This window comes from Abramis brama, assembly GCF_963993115.1.
Source record: "Abramis brama genome assembly, chromosome: 15".
Lineage (NCBI taxonomy): Eukaryota > Metazoa > Chordata > Actinopteri > Cypriniformes > Leuciscidae > Abramis > Abramis brama.
The window spans coordinates 10674090-10699077 of record NC_139977.1 but is presented as its reverse complement, the minus strand read 5'-3'; the positions used below and the strand labels follow the sequence as shown (position 1 = coordinate 10699077).

At 37.3% G+C, this 24988-nt stretch overlaps 1 protein-coding gene across 11 annotated transcripts in view; it reads right to left on the bottom strand.

The window, feature by feature from the left end:
* The window catches only part of dbn1 (drebrin 1), an 83095-nt gene that overhangs the window by 27685 nt on the left and 30422 nt on the right, over window positions 1-24988 (bottom strand). For all 11 annotated transcript variants that reach the window (XM_084136359.1, XM_084136353.1, XM_084136360.1 and 8 more), the window contains exons 2-3: window positions 3113-3168; window positions 939-1051 (exon numbers count right to left, since the gene is read on the bottom strand). In XM_084136359.1, the coding sequence (XP_083992485.1) occupies window positions 939-1051; window positions 3113-3168 (169 nt within the window). The remainder of the gene's footprint in view (window positions 1-938; window positions 1052-3112; window positions 3169-24988) is intronic.

The window sequence follows — 24988 nt, the reverse complement described above, 5'->3', positions numbered from 1 at the left end:
ATTTCCAAGGCGCCAATACATTTAAAGAGAGACTGTCGCTTTAATAATTCAACTAACAATAGAGGTACTTCTCTGATCAGCACCCATTCAAAATAAAGAAGCTCACACAATTTAAAATAATTGCTGTGAGTGTGACATAAAGAGATAAGTACTAAAAATACAAAGTACAAAACATGCTTGTAATTAAACGAACATAAGAAAATAATGAAAGTATTTAAGAGTGTCTTTCATATGAGTTGTGCGCAATTGCTTTTTATGCAGTATTTGTATGCACTTCAAAATACTGGTGCAATGTTGTTTTCAACATTGATGATAATAAGAAATGTTTCTTGAGCAGTAACCTTTGGGTTACAAGTCCAACTCTCTAACCCTTAGGCCACAACTGCCCCCATAAAATACTTAATGTTTCAAAAACATAAAACAAAAAATGTAATTATTCCAAACTTTTGACCAGTAGTGTAAATCATTTAATTGGAGAGCTAAAATAATGACTGGAGGCTTACATTTACTTTATTCTAAGCAAGATTATACAGTGATTCATCTATAATTTTCTCATGTTCAAAAATCAAAATGCTTTCAAGTCACTATTATACTGGCCTATATCAGGCTGCCCGCACAGTAACAAAATGTATCTTCTAATCTAATCTAATCTTAGATCTTTAGCAAAATACAGTAGTAATTTCATATCTACTAATTCAGGATTGTGGGGGCTAAATATATGGATAAGACTTGGGGTCTCGCTCCCACCACCATATCAAAATTATTTCCTGCTTTTGTAAGATAAAAGAATGCATGTATGATTAAAGGGTGGCACTGCTGTCGGTTGACTGTGGTTATGTTGACTGCTCTGTCTTTGTCGACCTCTAGAGCTGAAGTGTTCTTGCTAACGGCTTGCAAAGCGTCAGTGTCACTGAGCGCAGGTTGTTGCGTCATCTCACCCAGTTGATGAGGACGTAGCGCGGCAGGGCTGCCGTGGGCTCCTTCAGACTGCAGAAACCGTACATGATCCGGGTGTTATCGAAGGTGACTGCGATCTCTGCCAGACCGCCATCTGTCAGACACAACAATCACAGAGTTTAGAAAGAAAAGACCATTTTTTCCCATCAGTTAGTAGTGTAGCAATTGCAGTAATAATAATAATACTTGTATTGTTTTTTTTTTCTTGTTTTTCAGTTAAAATATGGCCTATACTGGCCCGACCACACAGTAATAGAACATGCTTTCTAGTCTAATCTTCGAAATGTCGGATCTTTAGTGAGGTTGTCATTTCTTAACTACTATTTAGGAAATAGGATTGTGGGGGATATGTTTGGGGTCTGGCCACCACCACCATCAGAAAATCATTTTTTGCTTTTGTTAGACAGTTAGAGACATTTTTCTATAGCAGTTATTAGGGTACAGTACTGCAAAAAAAACACACAAAAAAAATGCAATTAAATAAAGTCTTGTTTTCCAGTAAAAATATCAAAACAGAAATATCAAGATATAAGACATAAGATATTAAGTTTCTTTTCAGAGAATAAAATGAAGTATTTTTCTTTTTTTAAGTATAAACTTTCACTAAAAATTCCATTTGGGATAAGAAAATACTTATCAATTCAAAATACTTTAAGATATTCTCTAAATATGTAATAGTCTTAATGTCTTGCAGTTTTGCTTCTGAAATAAATGTAAAAGTTATGTATACGTATGTATGTATGTATGTATATATATATACATACACACACACTGTATATATTAGTTTCTATATATTTATATATATACACACTGTATATATTAGTAGTAGTATTTTTAGTATTTTATGAATATCTAAATGTTTTTTAATTTATAAAAAAATAAATAAAAACAAAATAATAAAAACTGTTAAAACAAAATTCTTAATAATACAATTCTGTAATATTAGTTGCAAACGTTTCTTATTTAAGTGGCCCATTATGCCAACCATGACTGATCGGTTAGTTACTGCTTCTCATGAGAGGTAATGTGCCAATAGACAGAAACAAATCTCTGGAGAGGGTTTGGACAGACATGAATACACACATACACACACACACACACACACACACACACACACACACACACACACACACACACACACACCCACAGTCTGGTGGAAGTTCTTTCCTGCTCCGGAAAAAGTAAATTACACAAAGTAGCAGACACACATAAGCCCACTACTTACTGCCCACATAAAAACATTTTAATTCCATGTGTTTAATTTCAATGTCCAATTTTCCCCAACTCTGTGTTTACTAAACTGATCTAAATAAAATACCAATCCTGGTCATTTAAACGGACCATTTGAAATTGCAATTGGATAGATTGGATCCTTTCTGCTTTGAAATCTGATTGGCTGAGCTATATATATTCTTTATTTTTTTATTTGTTACATTGTTATACAAAATATCTCAAGTTTGGATGGATGGTTTGCATCATTCTCATTTTGTCATATTTACAGGCATTTTTAACAATGCTTAGATATGATGTTGAAAACTGCAGCAAAATGATGGCTTTAGAAACAAGAAAATCAAACTGTTCACTGTAAATAAACATTGCGGGAAATCTCTTGCAAACAGAATTCCCACAACAAATCGAACTTCTAAATCCTCTGTGCTAATCAACACGGCCCTTAATAATAACCTTCCCTCAGTCACAGACTAAATGATTGTGATCAGAGAGAAATGACAGGTTTCCCTCCTCCAGCTCTGAGGGAAAATACAGACCGTACAGTTTGATGCACCATAATAGTTTGAAAACGCAGTGAGATTTGAGTGACGGTTACTGACGCCAGTGTTTGGGATCTGTTCTGTTCATAGCTGGCAGGATTACAGTACATTGGGTTTTAAGATTATTTAGATAAGCTGCAAATCAATAAAGATGTTTGTCCCTGCACAACTCCAACAGTGTTAATATCACATTTAATGCGTTTGGCTTCCGTGTCACGATATAATCGCAGGGTGGCGTTCACCGGCATAATCATGGTACATCAACAATGCAAATGAATGTCATCAGTCACAGCCGACAGCGTTATTGCTAGTGCATGACTAGATTCTAGTCGGTTATTATTAGATCGTCTATATTTGCACAGGAGGTATGTTGAGATGTAGCCTACCTCCCGATGAAGACAGGATCAAATCATTACTCTCGTCTTCATATGTGTATAAGGCCCTGGAGAACAGAGAAAGAAGAGAAAATTCAGTAAATGTCTGTTCAGTCAAAGAATTCAGCAACAACAACAATACAATGCAAAAATCATAACAGTTATGAAGGAGGTTGAACTAAAATATTGGTTTTACGTAAAGCCCTTATGTATAATGCATTATAAAAGTATTCATAATGTATATTATAATGCATTATATCTATTCATAAATAATTGCAACCAAAATGCAAATCTAAAATTGATTGTTTGCCATGTGTTTTAATGCATTACACTTTCTGCTATTATAAGTATATAGTATGTACATGGGGAACAGGACTATAAAATAAAGTGCTGCCAAACTCATCTCTGAAAGACTGGAATGCGTTCTATCCAGAAGGCCAAAGCAGTGCACTCTGGGACAAGGGTGCTGTTAGCTCCGAGGAAAAAAAGGCATTATCCTCTGTCATCTGAGAGCTGTGTGTGTGTGTAGGAGGATCAAATATGGAGCACTAGTACTTGTTATGCTTCTAATAAAAGTGCATCTGCTGCTTTTTTCATCCTTTCTCACGCTCACCTGCAAAAGCGAGAAGGATTCTGGTACAAGCGATATCTAGAGATATTAATGAATTGCGTACGCTCAGATAAAATATATCCCGGCATTTGTAACATGCCGAAGCTTTGATGTTTCGTTCTTTAAATAATGGAGATAATCATTAACATACTGTAGTGCACAGCTAATCTCATTCCCCCATCACTGCAAAAATAATGAGTGGGAGTTTGGTGCTACGCTAGTAAAGACAACAAAGAGAGGAACAGAAGTTCTACTGCCGTAAGCTACCGCATGAAGCATGGGAAATGGATTAAAATGGCGTGTCTTGCTGTTTAGATGAACTGATGTACAATGCTGTGAATATATTGTCCCAAAGCCTAATAAAAACAGAAACTGCAACTTCAGTACAAATGTGTAATTACAAATATGTATGTAAATACATGGCATGCAAGTTTCAATAGAAATTACATTTTCATACAAGTATATTTTAGTTTACCATAAATCCCTGTCAGTACATTCGGCAGTATTCACTTTCACCATATTTCAAAGACATATTATGTAATGACATATAAAGATGTAATTAATTCCTACTCAAGTGTGTTAAAAAAAACGTATTGCATTAAATATAATTTAAACTATAATACATTTTTATTTAACATACAATTAAAGTGTACAAAAACATTAAGTTTACAGTAGTTCCCACTTGAAGGGATATTTCACAAAAAAATTCTGTCATCATTTACTCACCCTCATGTTGTTCCAAACCTGTATGAGTTTCTTTCTTCTGTTGAACACAAAAGAAGATATTTTGAAGAATGTTGGTAACCAAACAGTTGATGGTAGCCATTTTTTTTCCTACTATGGAAGTCAATGGGGTCCATCAACTGTCCGGTTACCAACATTCTTCAAAATATCTTCTTTTGTGTTCAACAGAAGAAAGAAACTCGTACAGGTTTGGAGTAAATGATGACAGAATTTTCATTTTTGGATGAACTACTGTATCCCTTTAAGCATTTTCTTTAAAAGTGTATTATTTTTAGCAAAAAGTACTCATTAAAAGTATGCTAAAATGTGCCAGTGCCCTTGTGATATGTTGCGTAAGACAGGGTGTTGCTTTTTGGTTATTCTAAGTGGTTTTTAGTGCATTTCAATTTATCTGCAAGGGTGTTGTGAATGGTTGTCAGGTGGTTGCTCTAATCAAAGTAAGTCTGTGGAACTTTTCTGCCAGTTTTATAATTCGCAAGGCTAAAAACATGTCCAAAGCACAAACAGGCAGATTTAAACAGTGAGGACTTCCCTCACCTGACACTATCTTCCAGCCTTTATCAGCCTTTATACTGACAGGCTTACAAAGAGACCCCTATTATAATGCAAACAATCACATGCAAATATTCTGGAGCGCTGGCAGAGAAAAAGTTTGGCTGCAGCCAAGGGTAAAACTACTCTACAGCTCTTAAATAATAATTATGTTGTCACATGTTTATGGGGGTAGAACAGAGAAGCATGTCAGAGTGGCTGAAGGTCCACGGGGTTGATGTGGATGTGTTTGAAATATGTAGATTTCATCTGACTGTGTGTCATAATGAGAGGAATGTTGTGTGCAACGGCCATTTAATAATCATCAATAATCAAACATAATCAACTTTGGTAAATGACATCTACCAGAAATCAGTTCATCTTGTCAAATGAACTAACAGCATTAGGACAGTATCCGTTCTTCGCAGCGTAACGGCTTCTGCCATCATTCATTTGTCAATTACAATTTAACTTGTGCATCAGCATCCGATGCTCTTAACGTTAAGTTTGTCTGAAAATAATGTAATATGTCATTTAATGCAATAAACATGTATGTATGTTGATATCATATTGGTTATTACAGATTTTATAAATGCATTGGTGTTGGTTGATATTGGATATTAAATTGTGCATATGCACTTACCTTATTTTTGCAATTAGATAACATTTGTTGTAATCTAAAGACCACTTAAAGGGGTAGTTTACTCAAAAATGAAAATTCTGTTATCATTAACTCCCATAAGATTGTTTATTCATCTTTGAAACACAAATGAAGAGATTTTTAATGAAACCTAAGAGATTTCTGTGGAAGTCCATTTCACCAAAACTACTGGTGCTTTTCCACTGCATGGTACAGCTCACTTTTTGGGGGTACGATTAGTACCTGGTACTTTTTTTTTTAGTACCACCTCGGTTGAGGTTCCAAGCGAGTCGTACGATACTAAAATGTGACGTGTAAACACTGCAGATCACTGATTGGTCAGAGAGAATCGTCACTACCAGCATCATTGGATTTGCAACACGAGACACCAAACCCACTACATAGTCAACAACAGCCACCGCAGTATCATTTGTTCGCACGACTTTTTTTAAACGACTTGCTTTAAATGACCGTCTTGTTTGTTTGTGTCGTGTTTGCGATGTCACGGCAGTGGAGGCGGCGCAACTATAACGATTAGTCTATAATCCCATCCACTTTGAAACGGTACTAAAGTGCAGTGGGAAAGCAAACCGAGCCAAAGTAAAGCGAGCCGAGTCGTGCCGAGCCGAGTCGTACCACGCCGTGGAAAAGCGTTAAAGTATTCCAAAAATAATCTAGCTATTTAATCCAGAAAGTTTTATGAAGAGAATCTCACAATCTCTCAATATTTTCATTTGCGCTTCGAAGGTGAACGACGCCATATGAATTTGGAACATAAAGGTGAGTAAATAATTTTTATTTTTGGGTGAACGAACTATTTAAAGTTTAAAAACACTAATAATTTAATAACACTGCTAAATGAAATCTCCAGCATCTCTAAATTCACTTCTATCATTTAAAATTCTTGGTTTTAGCATTATTATTTTTCATTTATTCAGACAAAATGGGACATATTATGCCCTTTTTACAAAGTTTTGATTTTGTTTTTGGGCTCTACTAGAATAGTTTTCATGCTTGAATATTAATAAAAAATAAAAAAATAAAAAAACATTATCAGCCCAAGAGCCATAGTTCTAACCTCTTAAGTTTGCGATGCTGTTTGTGAATGTTTGTTGGAACTATGGTTTCGGGAAACGACAAATTGTTGAACTATGTTGGTAACGACGGAACTTGCGACCATAGTTTGTTAACAATGCTTTAGAGGAACGCACCCCTGTTTTGTTCCGGTCTCTCGAAAGCCCCTCCTTTTGAAAAGCACAATGTGCTCTGATTGGTTGGCTGGACCAGTGTGTTGTGATTGGTCAACTGCTTCAAACATGCGTCGGTAACACGCCCCTTACCATAACAGAGTTCGATCTGGGGTAAAAAACAACAAAAAAAAAAAACAGCATCTCTTGGACATGGCGACAACACACTTCTTACGCAACTCAACCAGGCCTTGCCCCCTTTATTTTGCATAGTCCTTGGGTGGGAATTATTTAAGTGAGGAATATTGTGATGTGTTCGTTCCCGGAAGAACACTCAAGACTACGATGGAGGCGTTTCAGGGAGTTCAGAAACTGTGCTTACTGACTTACTAACTCTGCAGACCTTTTTCATGCTCAAACAGCAACATTACACACACACACACACACACACACACAAAACCCCCCCCCAAAAAACCCCAATAGATTCTCTTCAATATCAGCCATAAGAGGTAAATAGACTTTTAATAGTAGTGCATCCCTACTCAGCAGGCAACTCCATATTTACACTTTCCGGCAGCTGTAGGTGCTTTCCAGGTCATTGCTAGGGGGTTGCTTGGAGGAGACCCTAAGCAGAAGGCTACACTAATAAAAGTGTACTAATGAGTTGAGATTCGCTCATAGGGTGAGTGAATATGGTTCTGCTGAAACTTCAGCAGCAACCCTTAAAGTTTATTTTAGTTTGTGGTTTATTACAGGCGCCCTGGAATACGGAGGAGCCTGATAGACACAATAATGTTGAAGAAGAATAACACTGGCCCCCAGTGCAAGGCCATGCATTTTGAGTATCCAGTACAGAAAGAGTTGACAGATTCCAATCCATCGCATGTGATTACTCGGAACCTGCAATTATTATGTTGATTATAGAGGAGCTGAAAATAAGTTCACTGGAAAATATATAGCCTACAGCACCGAAATAGACCTACTTGACTACGCTCTAATTGTTTTCCAACTGAGTGGTCTCACAATTAAACATCTAGGGCAGAATTCTAAAACCTCTCCTTCTCCCGAGTTCCTCTTTCATCACCGAAACATTTCCCCTCAACCAAATATCACCATTCCCGTCAGGGGCCTCAGCCTGAGTCATTAGGTCCCTGGCTCATTCACAGTCTGTCTCACGATCCCCCTGGCTAACATAACGGTAAACACACACAAACACACACACACACAGAGCTGAATATGCTACGGTAAAGAGTACAAGATGGAGGAAATATTAGTAAATAAGAAATACCGCAGACATCAGAGAAAATAATACAGGGAGGAGGTGCAGTGTTTGCTGTTGTGCGCTTCTATAAATATTCCATTTAAATCTGACTCGTTTTATTATTCATAACAGACTCTCATGACCTAGAAACGCGGCTCAGAGCGTCAACGAGCCCAGGGAGAAGCTGAGCGCGATTTGCTCAAGCCCCAGAGTGGGGGGCTCCTCTATTGTCTCGCAGGGTGGGAAACATGCGAACAAACTCTCTATAGCCATGCTAATTAAAGCGTTCCCTTAGCGTGAATGAAACGTTGAGGCATTCCTGCCTTAATAACACTACATGACCTACTGCAGTGCTCGTTTCGTTCTGTTTGATTCATTTATTCACATTTCAATGCAAACCATATACAATAACTTGAATACAATATACTTAATAATTTTTTAGGGTAATTCGTTGTTAAAATGCCAAAAGCGGTACCAAAAGTAGTCCAAGTTATGATATGTTGCAGTCGCCTCTGTGGGTATATAATAGTTTTGTATGAGGTACAGAGCAGAATTTACTGTAAGTTATTAATCGCTGAAAAATGTGTGACGAAGCAGGCGAGAGCCAATGAGAGTTTGATATCACTGCTGAAAAACGTGTTGTAAAGCTTCTTGAGGTGGCCATTTTTAAATATATAATGAGTGCGGGATTTGATGTTTACAGTCGCTGCTGAGAATGGAGATTAATATCGCTGAATCAAGGCTTGAATTTGGGTCCGTTCCTCGCAATCATATGGATTCTGAAGATTTGGATTACAACGCACAAATAAGATGTATTACTTTTGTGAATTTATGTTGCAGTTTTAGTGTATTTCATGGTTTTATTGTCAGTCACAGCATGGAAATATACTGAGAAAACACCTTTTGTGTCCCACGACAAACTAAATAAAAATATTACATAATAAATGGTTAAACGATTACAGAAATGCTTTTCATTTTAAGGTTTTAAAGTGTAATCTTGTTTAACATTATGCAATCCTTCGAAACAAGTTTGCAGCAGAAGTCAAACAGTACAGGGCAAAATGTTATCATTTCATATTAAGCAGGTGAGTAAACTGCATTTAATAAATGCGACTGAAAACAATTACATTAATATGACTACGGAATACAATAGAATCAAAATATTAATGCCACGATTTGAATATTCATAAATAAGGATTTGTATACACATTTGTATGTCTGTGGTTCACACGTAACTGTAACGAATGTCCACTGAAGGCGAGATGAAGTGAGAACCCATGTGAAGTTTATTTAAAAACAAACAAACAAAGACCTGACTTGAAACATGAACTTGAATGGATATATATCTGCTCTGGAGAAGCTGCTCTCGCGCTACTTTGATGCCATACGTCACAGTGACGTGGCGTCGGCGCTGTCTCAAGTCGGACAAAATTTCGAACCGGCATGCACTGCTTAAAGAGTTAGTTCACCCAAAAATGAAAATTCTGTCAGTAATTACTCACCCTCATGTTGTTCCAACCGCGTAAGACCTTCGTTCATCTTCGGAACACAAATTAAGATATTTTTGATGAAATCTGAGAGCTGATCACTTCTCCATAGGCTGCTAGGTGACCGAAACTTGCTGGCCCAGAAAAGTTATTAAAGAGATCGTTAATATAGTCCAAGTGACTACAGTGGCTCAATCTTAAGTATATCAAGCGACGAAAATACTTTTTGTGCGCAAAAACAAACAAAAATAACGACTTTATTCCACTATTCATTTCCTTCTCTCTGTGCCTCTAGTTGGTTCACGTAGTGTTTTTGCGCTGCGCGTCTGTGTTACACGTCACCACGTAGGCTCACTATTGGCCGACACTGGTCATGTGTGTGATGCGTGATGACGTGTAACACAGACGCGCTGCGCAAAAACACTACGAGGCCCAGAGAGAAGGAAATGAATAGTGGAATAAAGTCGCTATTTTTGTTTGTTTTTGCGCACAAAAAGTATTCTCGTCGCTTGATATACTTAAGATTAAGCCACTGTAGTCACTTGGACTATATTAACGATCTCTTTAATAACTTTTCTGGGCCAGCAAGTTTCGGTCACCTAGCAGCCTATGGACAAGTGATCCAGCACTCAGATTTCATCAAAAATATCTTAATTTATGTTCCGAAGATGAACGAAGGTCTTACGCGGTTGGAACAACATGAGGGTGAGTAATTACTGACAGAATTTTCATTTTTGGGTGAACTAACCCTTTAAAGTCAGACACCGATCAGTTTGCGCAGCGCTGCATGAAGTCGAACAAGCCTAAAGACTAATGACTTAACAAGACACACCTGAGAGCAATGAACAATGAATGAACCAATGAGAATGTGACACATGAGACTATGGAAGCACATGACAGATCACATAAGACTGTGATTACACTTCAAAATAAGACATGAAACAAAACACTCTTGAAGTTCACTGACCCTGATGCTACAAAGATGTGAATGGTTTAAGTAAAAGTATCGGCTAGTGACCTTCCTCATTGTTAATTACATAGCAGACATACAGAAATGGCCAAATTAAAAGGTATGCCAAAGGACGAGAAAAGAATGTGCACGGAATTTGGTCAGTTCCACACAGCTGCAATTAGTTCCATTCTGGCTTTCGGAATTCGTTCTCGACCGTGTCATTATGATTACTCCGCCGCACGCCTAAGCAGGGGCTCCTAATCTGATTGTTTCTCCGAGGGTCGCCGTGTCCAATCTGCCCCATACCCATGACTGCGCTCTTTTTTCCAGGAAGCCAAAGCAATCAAACATTTCCGAAATGTTTCCTACAGCCTCATAAACTGATTCCACATGTGTTGCCTCTATGAGAAACGAGACACAGGTAGTTTTCTCTAAAGTGAATGCACATGCACAGTACTGAAAGTCTCTTTCTTGTTGTGCAGAAGAGGAAGTATTGTGACATTGAAAAGAAAAGGTCACGGGATTTGTAGTTCATGTGTTTTGTGTGGGAAAGAATATGTTGATCAGGGAGAGAAATGTCTGTGATAACAGATTTTATTAAATATTATCAGGTGTGCTTTGGGGAAGATTAAAAGATTGTAGACGAACATGGTTTATTCAGTGCCTTGTGTTGATATCTATCAAAGCGGTGTCCGATAACCAATATAATATAGCATAGTAATAAAGTACATAGATGAAAAATATAGATATACCCTATGCAAAAACTTTACCTTTAGCTTATCAATAAGGCACTACCTTATTAGTACCTTAAGCTAATAATATGAACCCTTAAGATAGTAGTGTGGCGTGTTGGGGAAAGTTACTTTGAAATGTAATGCCTTAATATTGCGTTACTCCCTTAAAAAGTAACTAATTGTGTTACTTAGTTACTTTTTCTCAAGTGGAACTTCTTTGATCAATGTAACGAGTCCTTGCTGAATAAAAGTAATAATTTCTTTCTTATCAAAAAATCTTAAATACCCCAAATTTTTTAATGGCAGTGTATATATTACTGCATATTAGTAGTACTCAAAATTAACTGCAAAATAAAATGCACAGGTCATCTTGTATAAAACAAAACACACACACACACACACAAACTTCACCCAGCTATTCTCTTGCGAAGAGATTGCCTCTCTGTAAATAACAAAGCTCAGCAAAACGTCCAGCCACAGAGGAGCTCATGCAATTAAATTCAGTGGATTGCAAATCAACGGTAGGAGGCAGATGCCATCTAAATATAATTGGCCAATACAGCCAGTTCTAATTAAAAAAAAGAAAGGATGCAATCCTGAATCACAGTTTTCAAACCTATCAAGTCAGTAAACTAATAACACTAGTAAATCTGCATTACAGTACAGTGGGGACTGAAATGTCCTAACGGAAAAGTGTTTTCCAGGTCCAGTAGTAGTGTATAAAATTCAATCCCGCATTCGCCCTAATATAGAACATACATTTATTTTCACACAAATTCTGTTTCTGCACCAAAAAATATTGACGCAGTAACAAAATTTGTGTGAAAATAAATGGATTAAAAATCACATAAATTCAAAATAAAAGTACTGAAATTTTTTTATTTATTTATATAATACCACATACTTGGTAAATGCACAAATATGTCTATCTTTCGGCTGTTTAACTGCAGAAAATGAGACGCACATCCAAAAGAAATAATGGGAGAAACAACATAAATGAGACTTGATGTAACTCTCACAGTCCATGGAAGGACCTGACAGCCTCTATGTGATACACAACAGTCTAAGAATGTCCATTAATAGGCCAAATTGAGCGCCATCAGCCCTGTGCATATATATATGCACTACGTTTGATGTACTGAAGAACAGACATTTTAATTGGAACACAAATGAGAGAAAAAAGGAAAAGCTCATTAAAGGGGAAAATGACATGCACTTCAAAGAGCGAAGGAGGTGCTAAAGATAAAGAAATGGCCTGAAATAGAACAGTACTTCTCGTTCTCGGCTCACGGTTGATTAGGGCTGATGCTGGATTATAGTCCAGCACTAAATCGTCACCTCTGTCCACCTCTGGGCCAGATCGCAGCAGGTTTCCAACACACAGCCCAGATGTTCATTCAAATAATCTGTGTAGCCTCAGAAAACAGAGCGATTGAAAATTGTGATGAAAAAGCTTTGAGAAAAAGAAAACCTGTTTCTTAAAGTTAACAAAATAAATAAATATAATTACATTTGAATAAGCAGTATATTATCATATAATAATAATAATAATATTAAATATATATACAAGCAGCAATTAATGGGATAAGCACAAAGAAGGCACGATAAGTTATGCTAGCATGGCTGGGAGCATCAGACCAACTGCAACAATGAGCAATTAAAGACATATTAAGATGATTTTAGGCGAAAAGGTTGAAAAATCATGAATACAATCACTAGTAATATGATTTAATGGGAGGGCTTGACATTAACACCCACTAAACATGCCGGTGGATTTCAGCAGTGGCGTGTAACGCAGTCACTCCTACTCGCCACTTTAGTGGGTTAAATCTATATACATTTTTCAATTGTAGTCTTTTAAAAAGGCATCTGAAATAATAAACTAAGTGCAATGTAGTGCTGTCAAAAAATATTGATTTTTCGATACATATCGATACTGAAATATCTGAAAGGCTTCCAGTACTCATTTCCCGCAGAACAGACACACGATACAAGCTGCACTTTCTCACTCTCTCTTCTCTCCGACAGCGAATTGACACACAAACCCGCCTCCCCTCACTCACTCGTTTCATTTGCTCTGGATGAATATTCTTGGTGTTACATGGCTTGAATTGTGCCGTGGGATTGAGCGTATTGCGCTTAATTTTTTGTGAATTTTTCACAATTTTGTGCTCACGCCTGGAGTGTACGCACATAAAGCCACCTCTCAGTACTAAATTGAGTTCTTTTTCACTGCTTATTGCACTTAAACAGTCAAATACACTGAAAATAATGTCAAAATGTCGAGAATTTACGTAAGTTAGTTAGTTAGTTATGTTTACAGTTAGTTATGTTTTAAGTGAATATAAACAGTTGAGAAAGAAAATGCATGTGTATCAGTATAATGGATCTGTGTGTCAGTTCTTAAAGTGATAGCAGTCTAATATACCTGCTGCCAAATTATGAGATAGTATTAAAAATATCTATATGGCAGTTTTTCCTCTTGGTATCGATGTCAAAATTGTGGCCAGTGAAAATGCTGAGTGGCTAGTAACTTTGGAAAACCACTAGCCACAGTGGCTGGTGAGCAAAAAAGTTAATGTCAAGCCCTGGTTATAGGTGGCGCTGTGACCAAATTGATGTGGTGTGGTCAAAGTAAGGTGACAATGACACATGCTAAATTTGGTGTTAATATGCCAAAGCATTGCAGCGATACAGCCTCTTGCCAGGAAAAATAGTTTCATATATCGACATGAAATGAAATCCATAACTTTTTGCCGGCATTGTCTAAAGATCGTCAAATCAAATCGTCTTGAGTCAAGGAATTGACCCTTCGCAGGGAGTTTGATTGACCAATCATAATCCGCCATACGCCGAATCCGCCATTTTTGACTGACAAAGCAGTCAGGAGAGTTAGTACTGTAGATTAACGTTGGAGGATTTGAACTTGAAAAACGGTGTATTGACATCTTTCTGCGATTAAAAACATCATTCCTTCTTATGTTCATTTATGTTTAGTTGATGCTATAACTTAACTAGAAGGAAGAGATGATCGGTTCACGAGCAGCTTTAACTGAGGCTCTACCGCGATCTGTCAGACACATTAATGAGCCACAAAACGGTATTTATTGTTTAAATTTTGTTAAAAAATGACCAAATTTGAAAGTTGAGACTTTGTTTCATATCAAAAGTAACCTGGTCTGTCCTGTCTGTCAGCGCGTTGCTGTTCCTCTTTGCTCTGCGATGTATTTTTCACTGCATGAGAACATGGTGGGGCGTGAGAGCGGCGTGGCTTATCGGACATAGCAACAGTAACTAAAGGGGGCGGGTCTTTGCGAACGGTCACTTAGAGAACAAATGTTTTGTTCCTAGCCCTTACAGTTCAGAAGTTATTAACATAAACATGAGCGCAACTTTGGACAGTTGGTGGCGCTAGAGCAATTGATTTAGACACTCCAAATTTGCTGTGGTTAATGTTCAGACTGTCCTTTATCTGTGTGCCAAATTTCATAATTTTCCCATAAGCGGTTCAAAGGGCTGCCATAGACATAGAAGAAGAATAGATTCTGGTCCCCAATCCACAAAATCAGAAGATTCTGTGTAGAGTCTCCTTTTCTGTCCAAAGCCATTTAGATTTCCAACAAGTAGAGTTTAATGGCAGAATTTGTATATTTTTGGATGAACTATTCGTTTTAAGACAATTAAATATAGCACTCTTAATAAGGTTTGTAGACTGGAAGAAGGGAAGAAAGAGAAGGAAAGAAAGGGCTAGAGAAAGCAGCAGATGGACGCATCTGGCAGTGTAAGCCTGCGGGCTGGAGTCGGGGGGGAAGGGTCATGAGTCGAGGGGTCAGAGCGACACGTGGCCGACACACAGACAGATGTCAGCAGGACACAGCATGACGAAGGGATTCTGAACCAAGTCTCAGTATAATGTGTGAAGATTGCACATATACTCACACATAGGGTCCTGTTATTCACACCTCTCAAAATAAGAAAATGGAGATTCATGCCAATGTTTTTTTGGCAGATTTGCTTGTTTTCACTGTAGGATACACATGCTATTTAACTTCACCAGTTAATTCCAGTATACGATCGGAATGCACAATTTGGTATCGGCTATTATTAGAGGACTGATATTTTGGACTAATTAAGATGATATTAGATGCACAAAATATATATTTTTTTTATATAAATTGCATTTTGTGTTGTATAATGTGCATTGTATTTTGTACATTGAATTGCTAAATGTAAATCGAATCATTTTTGCATTGCAATTAAATTGTATATCAAATTTAAAAAAAAGGATGCAAGATTTAAATTTTCTTTTATACATTTTAACCTAAAATATTAATGTTTGATTTATTTCAACTGCCTGTTACATGACTATAAGCATATGTTTGAACGTGTGTGTGAGTCTGGAATCTGGAGTGGATTTTACCGTCTGTCATCACTCCCTCTTTTCCCGGACAGTTTTCCTCAGACCATCTTAAAATCCCCAAATCAATAATTTAAGCTTAACCTTGTTCACTGCTAGAAGTGAAAAGCTGCTGACTTATTCATGACAGGAAGCCCCCTCCCTCCACCGCAAAGAAAGGAAAAAGATGGGGAAGGGGAAGTGGGGGAGGGGGTTATGAGACGGTCAAAAAAAAGGAAAATCAATAGCAGGATCTGAAATAGAGGTGAACTACTAGCACAGACATCTGCTACCCTGAGCCGAACTGTCCCAGCTGACTGCTGAGAGAGCTTTTCAGACACATGACAAATTTACATCAATGTGCACACAAACCACACACACTTAAGTAGAAATAATCTTAGTCCACAGCTGATTTTGTGCACACATACATGCAGACACAAAGCAACACATATTGTCACATCCATGCTCTCTTCTCTACCCTCACTTCAGAACAAGTTCAAGCTTGCCCTCTCCACTCCCAGCAGAGCATCATTAGGACAGCCAGCAGCATCCCTGCCGTTACCATGGCAACGCTGGTCCACGGGCATCTCTCTGCTGGAGGGGTGTGTTCATGCTCTAGTCTGTGCCCACTGCATTAGGATGTTCCACAGAGGTCCACACACACACACACACACACACACACACACACCAGTACACAGTGCATTTGCAAGATAAGACTAGCCAATTCAACACACCAGAAACACCTGTTTTAAACCCATTATGTGTGTGGAACTGGACCGTCGACTTAATTTCATGCAATAGAAAGAATAATTTTAGTTTAAAAATAGTTTTAGTTCCAGGTAACATCACATGACATGACATTAATCATTTTAATAATATAATAACTTTTGCTCTCACATTCGAGTGATTAATATAATATAATATAATATAATATAATATAATATAATATAATATAATATAATATAATATAATATAATATAATATAATATAATATAATCATTTTAATTGTAGCAGTTTTATGGCACTTTATTTATTTTATGGCACTTTTTGTAATACTTTTTATAATGTTTAACTAACTGGTAAAATCACTGCAACGCATGGCCTTGAATATTTTTTGTCTACTTTGTTCTTTAATATATTATATTAGTAAAAACACATACAATATAAAATTTTGGTTTGGCTGTAATATCAAAGGAAAATAGCAATAATGTTTAGTTTAATGCTCAAATTATTAAATAACTAGCAGGAAGGTTAAACTGCTAATGAAGTTAAATATAAACCTTTGTGCTTTCATTTAACTTTAGAGAGACAAAACGGTGTCAGCGTGAAAGCATGTAATGTGAAAACATGGAATGTCCCCAGAAATGACTGTCACTGTTCTAGTGGCTGACACAAGTAGGTCGTTTTCATTTGAGCACGACATTTGTGTGTATGCATGTGCATGTCAATGTCTATTTGTCAGTTTGAGTGCAAGCTGCCATCTTGAGTTGTCTTGTCACAGCTCGGTCCAGTCAAGCAAAATCCAATCAGAGGCTCTAGCTCATTTACAGCTGTAAAGTACAGAATATGTATTTGACTTTGAAATATAAATGAGACTGCTTGATGAAACATCACTTTATGATTCTAGAAAGCTCTGAGTTTAAGTGCAAAAATACAGAGGTGACTTTACCCTTACACAGCCATATACAGAATATCAGGATATACAGGCATATCACACTGTTGTCATGGCAACCAAAAATTCCCATAAAATGCATAGGGGAGTATGGTCCCTCTATGCAGCATCTAAAATGGCTGAGCTACCATAATTCACTGCTCTCAAGACTGAATATTTTGGAGATTTATCTGCTAATGTTCTGGAAATTACGACTGTGACAAAAGAAAAGCCCTAGTAAAAACAATAGCGTTTTGCTCAGCTAATGATCATTCCAGATCTTGATGCGCCGTGGTTTCCTGACAAACCAAGCAAACGTGTTTTAAAAACTGGAGCATATTTGCCACACATATGGAAAAAACATTTTGCATGCGTGGAAAAGCCTCATGCTGACTAAGACAAATATTCCTTCAGGAAAGACGATCACAAAACTTGGTTCATTTTCTGCACATAATTGCATAAAGATCCTTGTTGCAAAGGAAATGAGTTTCTGGAAAACTGTGCTGAGGGCTGCAGATTTGCTCGCCCTGTTTTGGACATGCTGGGTCGGAGCTTATTCACACAGCATCTCCGTGAAAAGTGTTTAAAAAAGGCCTTCAGACTGCAACTTAAATACTCACAAATATTTTGAATTGTGAACGTGCGTAAACCAACTTACCAGAAGTGTGAGAATGATTTGAAATGTTTGAAACATTAGTCAACATGAAATGACATTCACAAACCATTTTACTTCAATAACCTGACATATTTCCAAGTGAAACAGGATATTCAATGAGAAAAAAATGTGGATCTTCAACCACTGCAATGGAATGTGAGCATGAGCGACCTGAATGATTAATGTACCGTTATAAGATGCTTTCGTGCAATACCATGGTCCTTTTTATAACTATTTAGTTAGCAGGTTTTTATTTTTTATTTTTAAGTGGCTAGTGACAACTCTACGGCCCAACCTAAGACAGATGGACCCGGGCTTGGTTTCATTATAGGATCCAGTGGCTCCCAAGTAAATGTTTAGGAAAAAAAACTTTTTCTGAAATTTTCTGAAGAGACACGTTCGCTTTATACGCTGAACATATTTAATTTAGGCTTTTATTCACATATAAACATTCATCAACTCACACATGAGTTGTGGTAAATGGAAGCTCAAGCATATTCGCTTGGAATGCGAGAACCAATGAGGTTCATTCTCGTGTTACGCAGCTGCCATAATCCAAATTCAATCTGTTCATCATATAAAGTGATCACGTCTCATCAGAAAATTTGGACTAAACCGCTCAATTCACATGGATTAGTTTTACGATCTCTTTAGGGTCAAAAATCGCTTAGATTTAATCAAAAAGATCTTCATTTGTGTTCCGAAGATGAACGAAAGTCTTACGGGTTTGGAACAACATGAGGGTGAGTATTTAATGGCAGAATTTTCATTTTTGTAAGGACCACTTCAGTGATGGGGAACATTCTTAGCTCACTTTCTGTGTATAATGTATTCCCAGTTTGAATATGGAACTAAAATAGTGAAGTCTTTATTTTCTAATCTGCAATAATCGACAATAATGTTTTTTTTGTCATAATATTGCTGCCTTACCCTGTAATGAGTTCCGTTTTTTTATAATAATAATATTTTTTTTAATAATTTATAATCTTTATGTAGGCTATTCACATCATGCAATTGTTGTATGTATACATATACATGTATACAACATTGGAGCAGCATTAAACAATCTAATTAATAATAAATAAAGACAACAGAGATAACTTTAATAAGTAAATTGGCCTTACAAAGGCCATGGCAATCAAACCCATAGGGCAAATATTGTCATTTCTTACCCAAGTGCTAGGTAATGGAAAATACAATAAATTGTAGCACAAACACACAAAACCGCAAAAGAGTCTAAACACAAGAGCAAAACCTCTTAAAAGTCAATCATTGATTTGTATGAATAAACCTCCTCAACATCAAGCATGGCAATGCATGACATTTTCTTGGGAGAACGATGAGTGAAGGCTTATTCATATGGCATCCTCAAGGTTATTGAAAATCAGATAAATTCAGTAGAAGTCTCCTCTCCATAGGGGTTTTTACCACTATGATCAGCCAAGACAAAGTTTTCTCAGGATATCCAGATATCTACAGCGAAAACTCTCGAGCACTTCCTGGATTAAAATACCTCACATGTTATGTTCCTGTTTCAGGGACATGCCAAAAAATAAATAACTTGAATTGATGAGGCTTTAGAGACTGTCTATGAGGCATATGAATCATATGCACATCTCTGGAAAATCTATGGCCTGTAATCAGGAGCAGCCTGTTTCGAAAGTGCGGTGAAGAAGGAATCTGAGCAACATGACTCTAGATGGTACATTGGCAAACTATCCCAGAGGCAGATCAACCGCTCTACCAGGCCTGAAAAGAACGCAGTGAACTTAATTGGCAAAGATTGTTTGTGACGACCAGACGTGAGGGGGGGCATCTGAGTTATGTCGCCCTTTGACCCGCAGCTAGAACATGGTGACATCATTCCCTCGGCTTGGTTAGTCATCGTTCTGTAAAACTAGAGGGGCTGAGAAGGGGTGGCGAATAACCGAAAGTATTTCTTCAGTCTGGGAATGTGTTGGGAGTATGTGGCGGTGTATTAGCATTGGGAGGAGGTCAAGAAGCTGGGAAAATACCCTTATATAGTCATTGGTACAGCAAGACCTAGGAATCCATGAGGAAATGACCATGTGCTGCTGGTGAAAATGCTATTGGTATCAATAATTTGGGCAACCTCAGAGGAAATACAAGCCACCTGCAGAGCTATCTGCTTTCATTACCACTTCAGTGCAACATTGAGGAATAATTATACGTAATTGCAGTGATTACACGGGTTCCACAAGGTTTTCCATTTTTGAGTTTCCGAGTAATAGGTTAGATTAGAAGGTAGAAATGGGGACTCGGAGATGGGGACGCCAAAGCTTGTGCAGATGGGGTGGGAGAAAAAGATTTTCCACAATAGGACATGAATAAAAGCAAATTTCAGCCACTCCAGGGGATTCCTATGGAAGCTTGTTTCCGCCACAGAATTAAACATATTAATTTTAATTTACATCTTCATATACATCAGATATAACGTCGCAATTGCGTGATATAAAGTCAGAATTGTGAGATATAAACATGCAATTCTGAGGGGAAAAAAAGTCAGAATTTCACACAATTGTGATTTTTCTCACAATTCTGACTTTATAACACGCAATTGCGACTTTATATCACGCACTTCTGACTTTATAACTTGCAATTGCGAACATGAATTGGGAGAAAAAAAGTCAGAATTGGGAGATAAAAAGTCACAATTACCTTTTTTATTTTTCATTCTGTGGCGGAAACAAGCTTCCGTAGATTCCAGTGACTGCGAAGCAATAATGGGTGAGCAATAATGATCGACATCTGACACAATGATGATGTGGAACTTACACACCCACAAACATATAACAAACATGCTGACATTGAGCCTATACTCGTTATTGGCATCTATGGTTACAAGAAGAACCTTTTACATCCATGGAAACTTTCCATTAGATTATTAAAATGTTCTTCACGGTAAGATTTTTTTTTCTCCCAATAGTATGCAGCCTTAACTGGCTCTATTTATGTTCCTGATCTTACTGTACATGATTCATCAGTGCATTTTATTGCAAAAAAAGTTGCTCTGCCTCTTACATGACTTTTGCTCTCATTGAGTATTCTGAAATCCATCACAATACAGAAGTAAAATGTAAAAAATGTCAACTTTAAACACATCCACCCTAGCTCACACATATGCACACAAATAACAGCATACAGAGATGCATTAATGCAGAAACGGGGTCACAGGGTCCTCATGGAGATCAGGTCACATCCCATCCAGCATCAGCGCTGCTCTGACTCAAACTCTGTCAGACATAAATACCCTCTCCAGCACTTAATGCTTACTCAAGCTCTCCAGATTCAGAAATACTACACACATTGTGCACGCATAAACAGTGTATGTTATATTACTCTTTTTAACAGCCGAGATTTTTCAAGCCTGCACACACACAAACATACAGTCACATCTGTTTCATTCAGCTAAGGGATGAGTGATAACTAAAAAAAACTTTATTCTTCAAGAGTTTCTATAATTAGGGAACCCACGCCTCTTCAAAGGGCCTATTTAATGTAGAACCAGCAGGAAAATTGCATAGATTTGAAATAGAAAGGAACGCTTGAAATCATTCATGTCAAGGGCCTTATGTAGAGTTATCCAAAGTGAAAGATGAAAATCTATTCTTGGAGCAGTGTGGATTAATCTAGCAAAAGAAAAAAAGAAAGATAAAAAACAGAATGTACCATAACCACAAAAAGATTTGAAAAAGAAAATGCACTTTAATCTGACTTAAGACATTTGAGAAAGATGTCAGTCGCTCGATGCCAAGTCTAATTGTGAGTCCAGGATAATTTAGGCGTAACTTCCACTGCATCCAATCACAGCTGACAAACTCACATTGTCATTTAAATGAGGCTGCTTGTCTGCATAAAAAAGCGTCACCACAATTCATTTAAACAAGTTGTGCTACTGCCACATGGAAGGAAACACAAAGAAAGTGATTAAAGTGCAAGTTAATTCCATCCTTGTGGGTACAGCTGCCTGTTTGTCTGCAGTCATCAAAATGCTGAAGTTAACGTCATTCAAGATCAAGGAGATTCACCAAAATTATTTCTTCTTTCATAAAAGTCTCATATCTGAGGTTATAGAACCCTTGTGACAAAAGTACACTTTAGAATACTTTTAAAAAGTGTACTTATTATTGTTTAATACTTAAACTTTAAAGTAGTATACTTAAGTGCAAACTGAATGTAATGTTTTCGGACACTTAATTTTATTCCATTTACAATGAAAATGATTATAGTTTAAATTTATAAGGAAAACTTAAAATAAACTTTACATATTTATATGTAACTATACATCATAATTTCAGAAATACTTCAATTGTCTTTTAAATATGGCTAGTGCCCTGCTGAATGCAAGCATTTATGGTCAACTACAATATACTTTAATGGCATTTCCATTGAAACTTAAATGAATATGTAATTACACATTTGTAATGGTGAAGTTGCTATTTAGTGCATTTAAAATATATAAACTTGTAACAGCAAATGTAATACCAAATAACACACATTATAATCAAGTACACATGTGCTTCACTATGTTAGTCAGCACATCAAAATAAGTGTACTTCTGTGAAGCATGACAAAATATTAAAATATAATTATTTAAAAAGTGCATTTTTAGTAGCCTAATATAAGTGCAGCATAAAAAGACATGCCACTGTTTATAATATTGTTAATACTTATCAAACAAGCAAGAAAAAAATAATACTTTAATCATTACATAAAGGCCCTGTTTACACCTGGTATTAAGATGTGTTTTGGTTGTTCTGATCACAAGCAGACGAAGGAGACACATTCCCATTTACACCTGGTGTCTCTTTTGTCCACTTTTTTAACCACTTTTGTCCTGATGTCTTCGAGGGGAGGGTTTATGGGTGGGTAAATAACTGCTGGACCAAATAAGCTCATGCAATTTACATATGAACGCGATCGAAGACGACAGCAAATCATTTTCCTCTGAGCTTTCATTTCTGCTCTGACAGGTGCAAGACCACACCGAACACTGTGAGTGTGTGTTAGAGATCAGGAATGATGAGAGAACATTGTGCTTTGTACAGCCGTTTTTTGTCTTCAAATCAAACTTGGGTCTCCATCTGACAAAGTTTAAATCCTGTCTGGCTTACGGACTTCCAATAATGTTTACACATCAGGGCCCGGTTTCCCAAAGCGTTCTTATCTCCAAGTAGTTCTTAACCTATTCCTTAACCTCTCTCTTAACCTTATGGCACGATTCCCGAAACGTTCGTTCGCTAAGTATATCTTCTGTAAGTCACACTTTCGTAAGGTTGGTCTGGACCACTCTTAGCTTTACCTTATCACTGTTGCAGGTCTATATGAATATAATTATGAAGTTTTAATACACCCAGACAGTATTCAATTAGGCTAATTCAAGTGGTTTTCATGCAAAGAATAAAATTGTCATTACACATTGTTGTTAGATTTTTAATTATATTATTATACAATATTATTAATTTAATTAAAACGCTCTTTTAAAGGCCAGTGAAAGCATAGGCTACTGTCAGTTAAGTCCTATTCAGACGCTAATATTGTTTCTCATGGGCTCGTCCGGTATTTTAAACATGTACAGGGGTAAGTCGGTGATTTTAGTGCCGTCCGAATCCATAATATCAGTGTTTTTCTCACCCAACCCGCGTAAAAATCCCTGGCCAAATTAGTACCTTCTGTTTTTTGACAAACAGGTCGTGTGGTAATTTAATTGCCGTCTGAATCCACATCTCTGAGTTTACAAGAGATTCAAAATTCACGGTTTAAATCCTTTTTGATCACTGCCGAGCACCGTACGCAAGATGTAAACTTTTATTACTGAAATGCTGGAAAGTATTTACAAGAACAATATTTCATCGCAGCTCCACCTCAGCGAACAAAAATGGGAAAGAGAAGAAGGCACGTCAATTTTTGAAAAGGTTATTGTGGCAGCAATATATGTTACAATTTTAAAATATGTAGGCTAGGCTATTATAGTTTGGATTATTTTTTATAATATCCAATAATCATAATAAATTGCAATTTCAACTATTTCTGAAGTGCTTCATTTATAAAGATCACCGCTTTCTCACATAAACAGCCCCTGCACGAGAGAATAATTGATTCTCGAGCCATCGATATCAACCAATTCAGCACCATCGCCACGGACAGCGCCGGGTAACGTCGCACGTAAGAAGGTATATCTTAAGCAGCTTCCTAAGGTATGGTTCGGGGAACACACTTAGGAACATAAACAACTTTGGTAAGATATATCTTTCGAGCTTTCTTAGCGCGCTAAGAGTGAGCGTTATCGGGAAACCGGGCCCTGGTTTGTAGCGAAGAGTAGGCGGTCTTTTGTGGCTGTTCGAACACATTCGACGACATAAGCGTTTACACTATCTAATGCGTTTTCGACTACCTCTGGAAGTGGTCGAAAGTGGACAAGCTCAAAAAGTTTTAGACCCCGTTTACACCTGTATTTAGCATCTTAATACCAGGTGTAAACAGGGCCAAAGAAGTGCATGCAGTAGCAAAGTAGTTTTGCTATTGTGACAACCCTACATTTCATGTCCTTCGTATGTTTTACCTACTCTCAGTTTAATCTGGCAGTAATTTTCATTTTGCCTTATCACCTCAAGCGATTTCTGAGTTTCTCTCTTCTAAGTGTGTATTCCCTCTGCTTCCTGTTGCTCTGGAGACAGCATGACTGTTCTCCCTTTCAGTGATAAAACTAAAACTGACCGCTGAAATGTCCAGGATATGTCGCAGCCTTACCAACAGCAGATGGTCAGCTGTAAACAAGATTTGGGGACTGAATCGGCAAACAAACCCAAGCTGACGTGCTTGTCTTCAGGCTGTTGCCAAGAAGGCCGTCACAGAGCTAACCTGAGGCTTCTCATTTGCTTTGGAAAAGGCCGGCTTCACTTTACAATGGCTGGGCAAGGTTTCATATGAAATTATTGTCCAATTCCCTTTGGATAATCAGGTTTCAAGACACTAAAACGTCCTTCCACGCAAGGCCACAAAATGCAATGTCCTGTTTC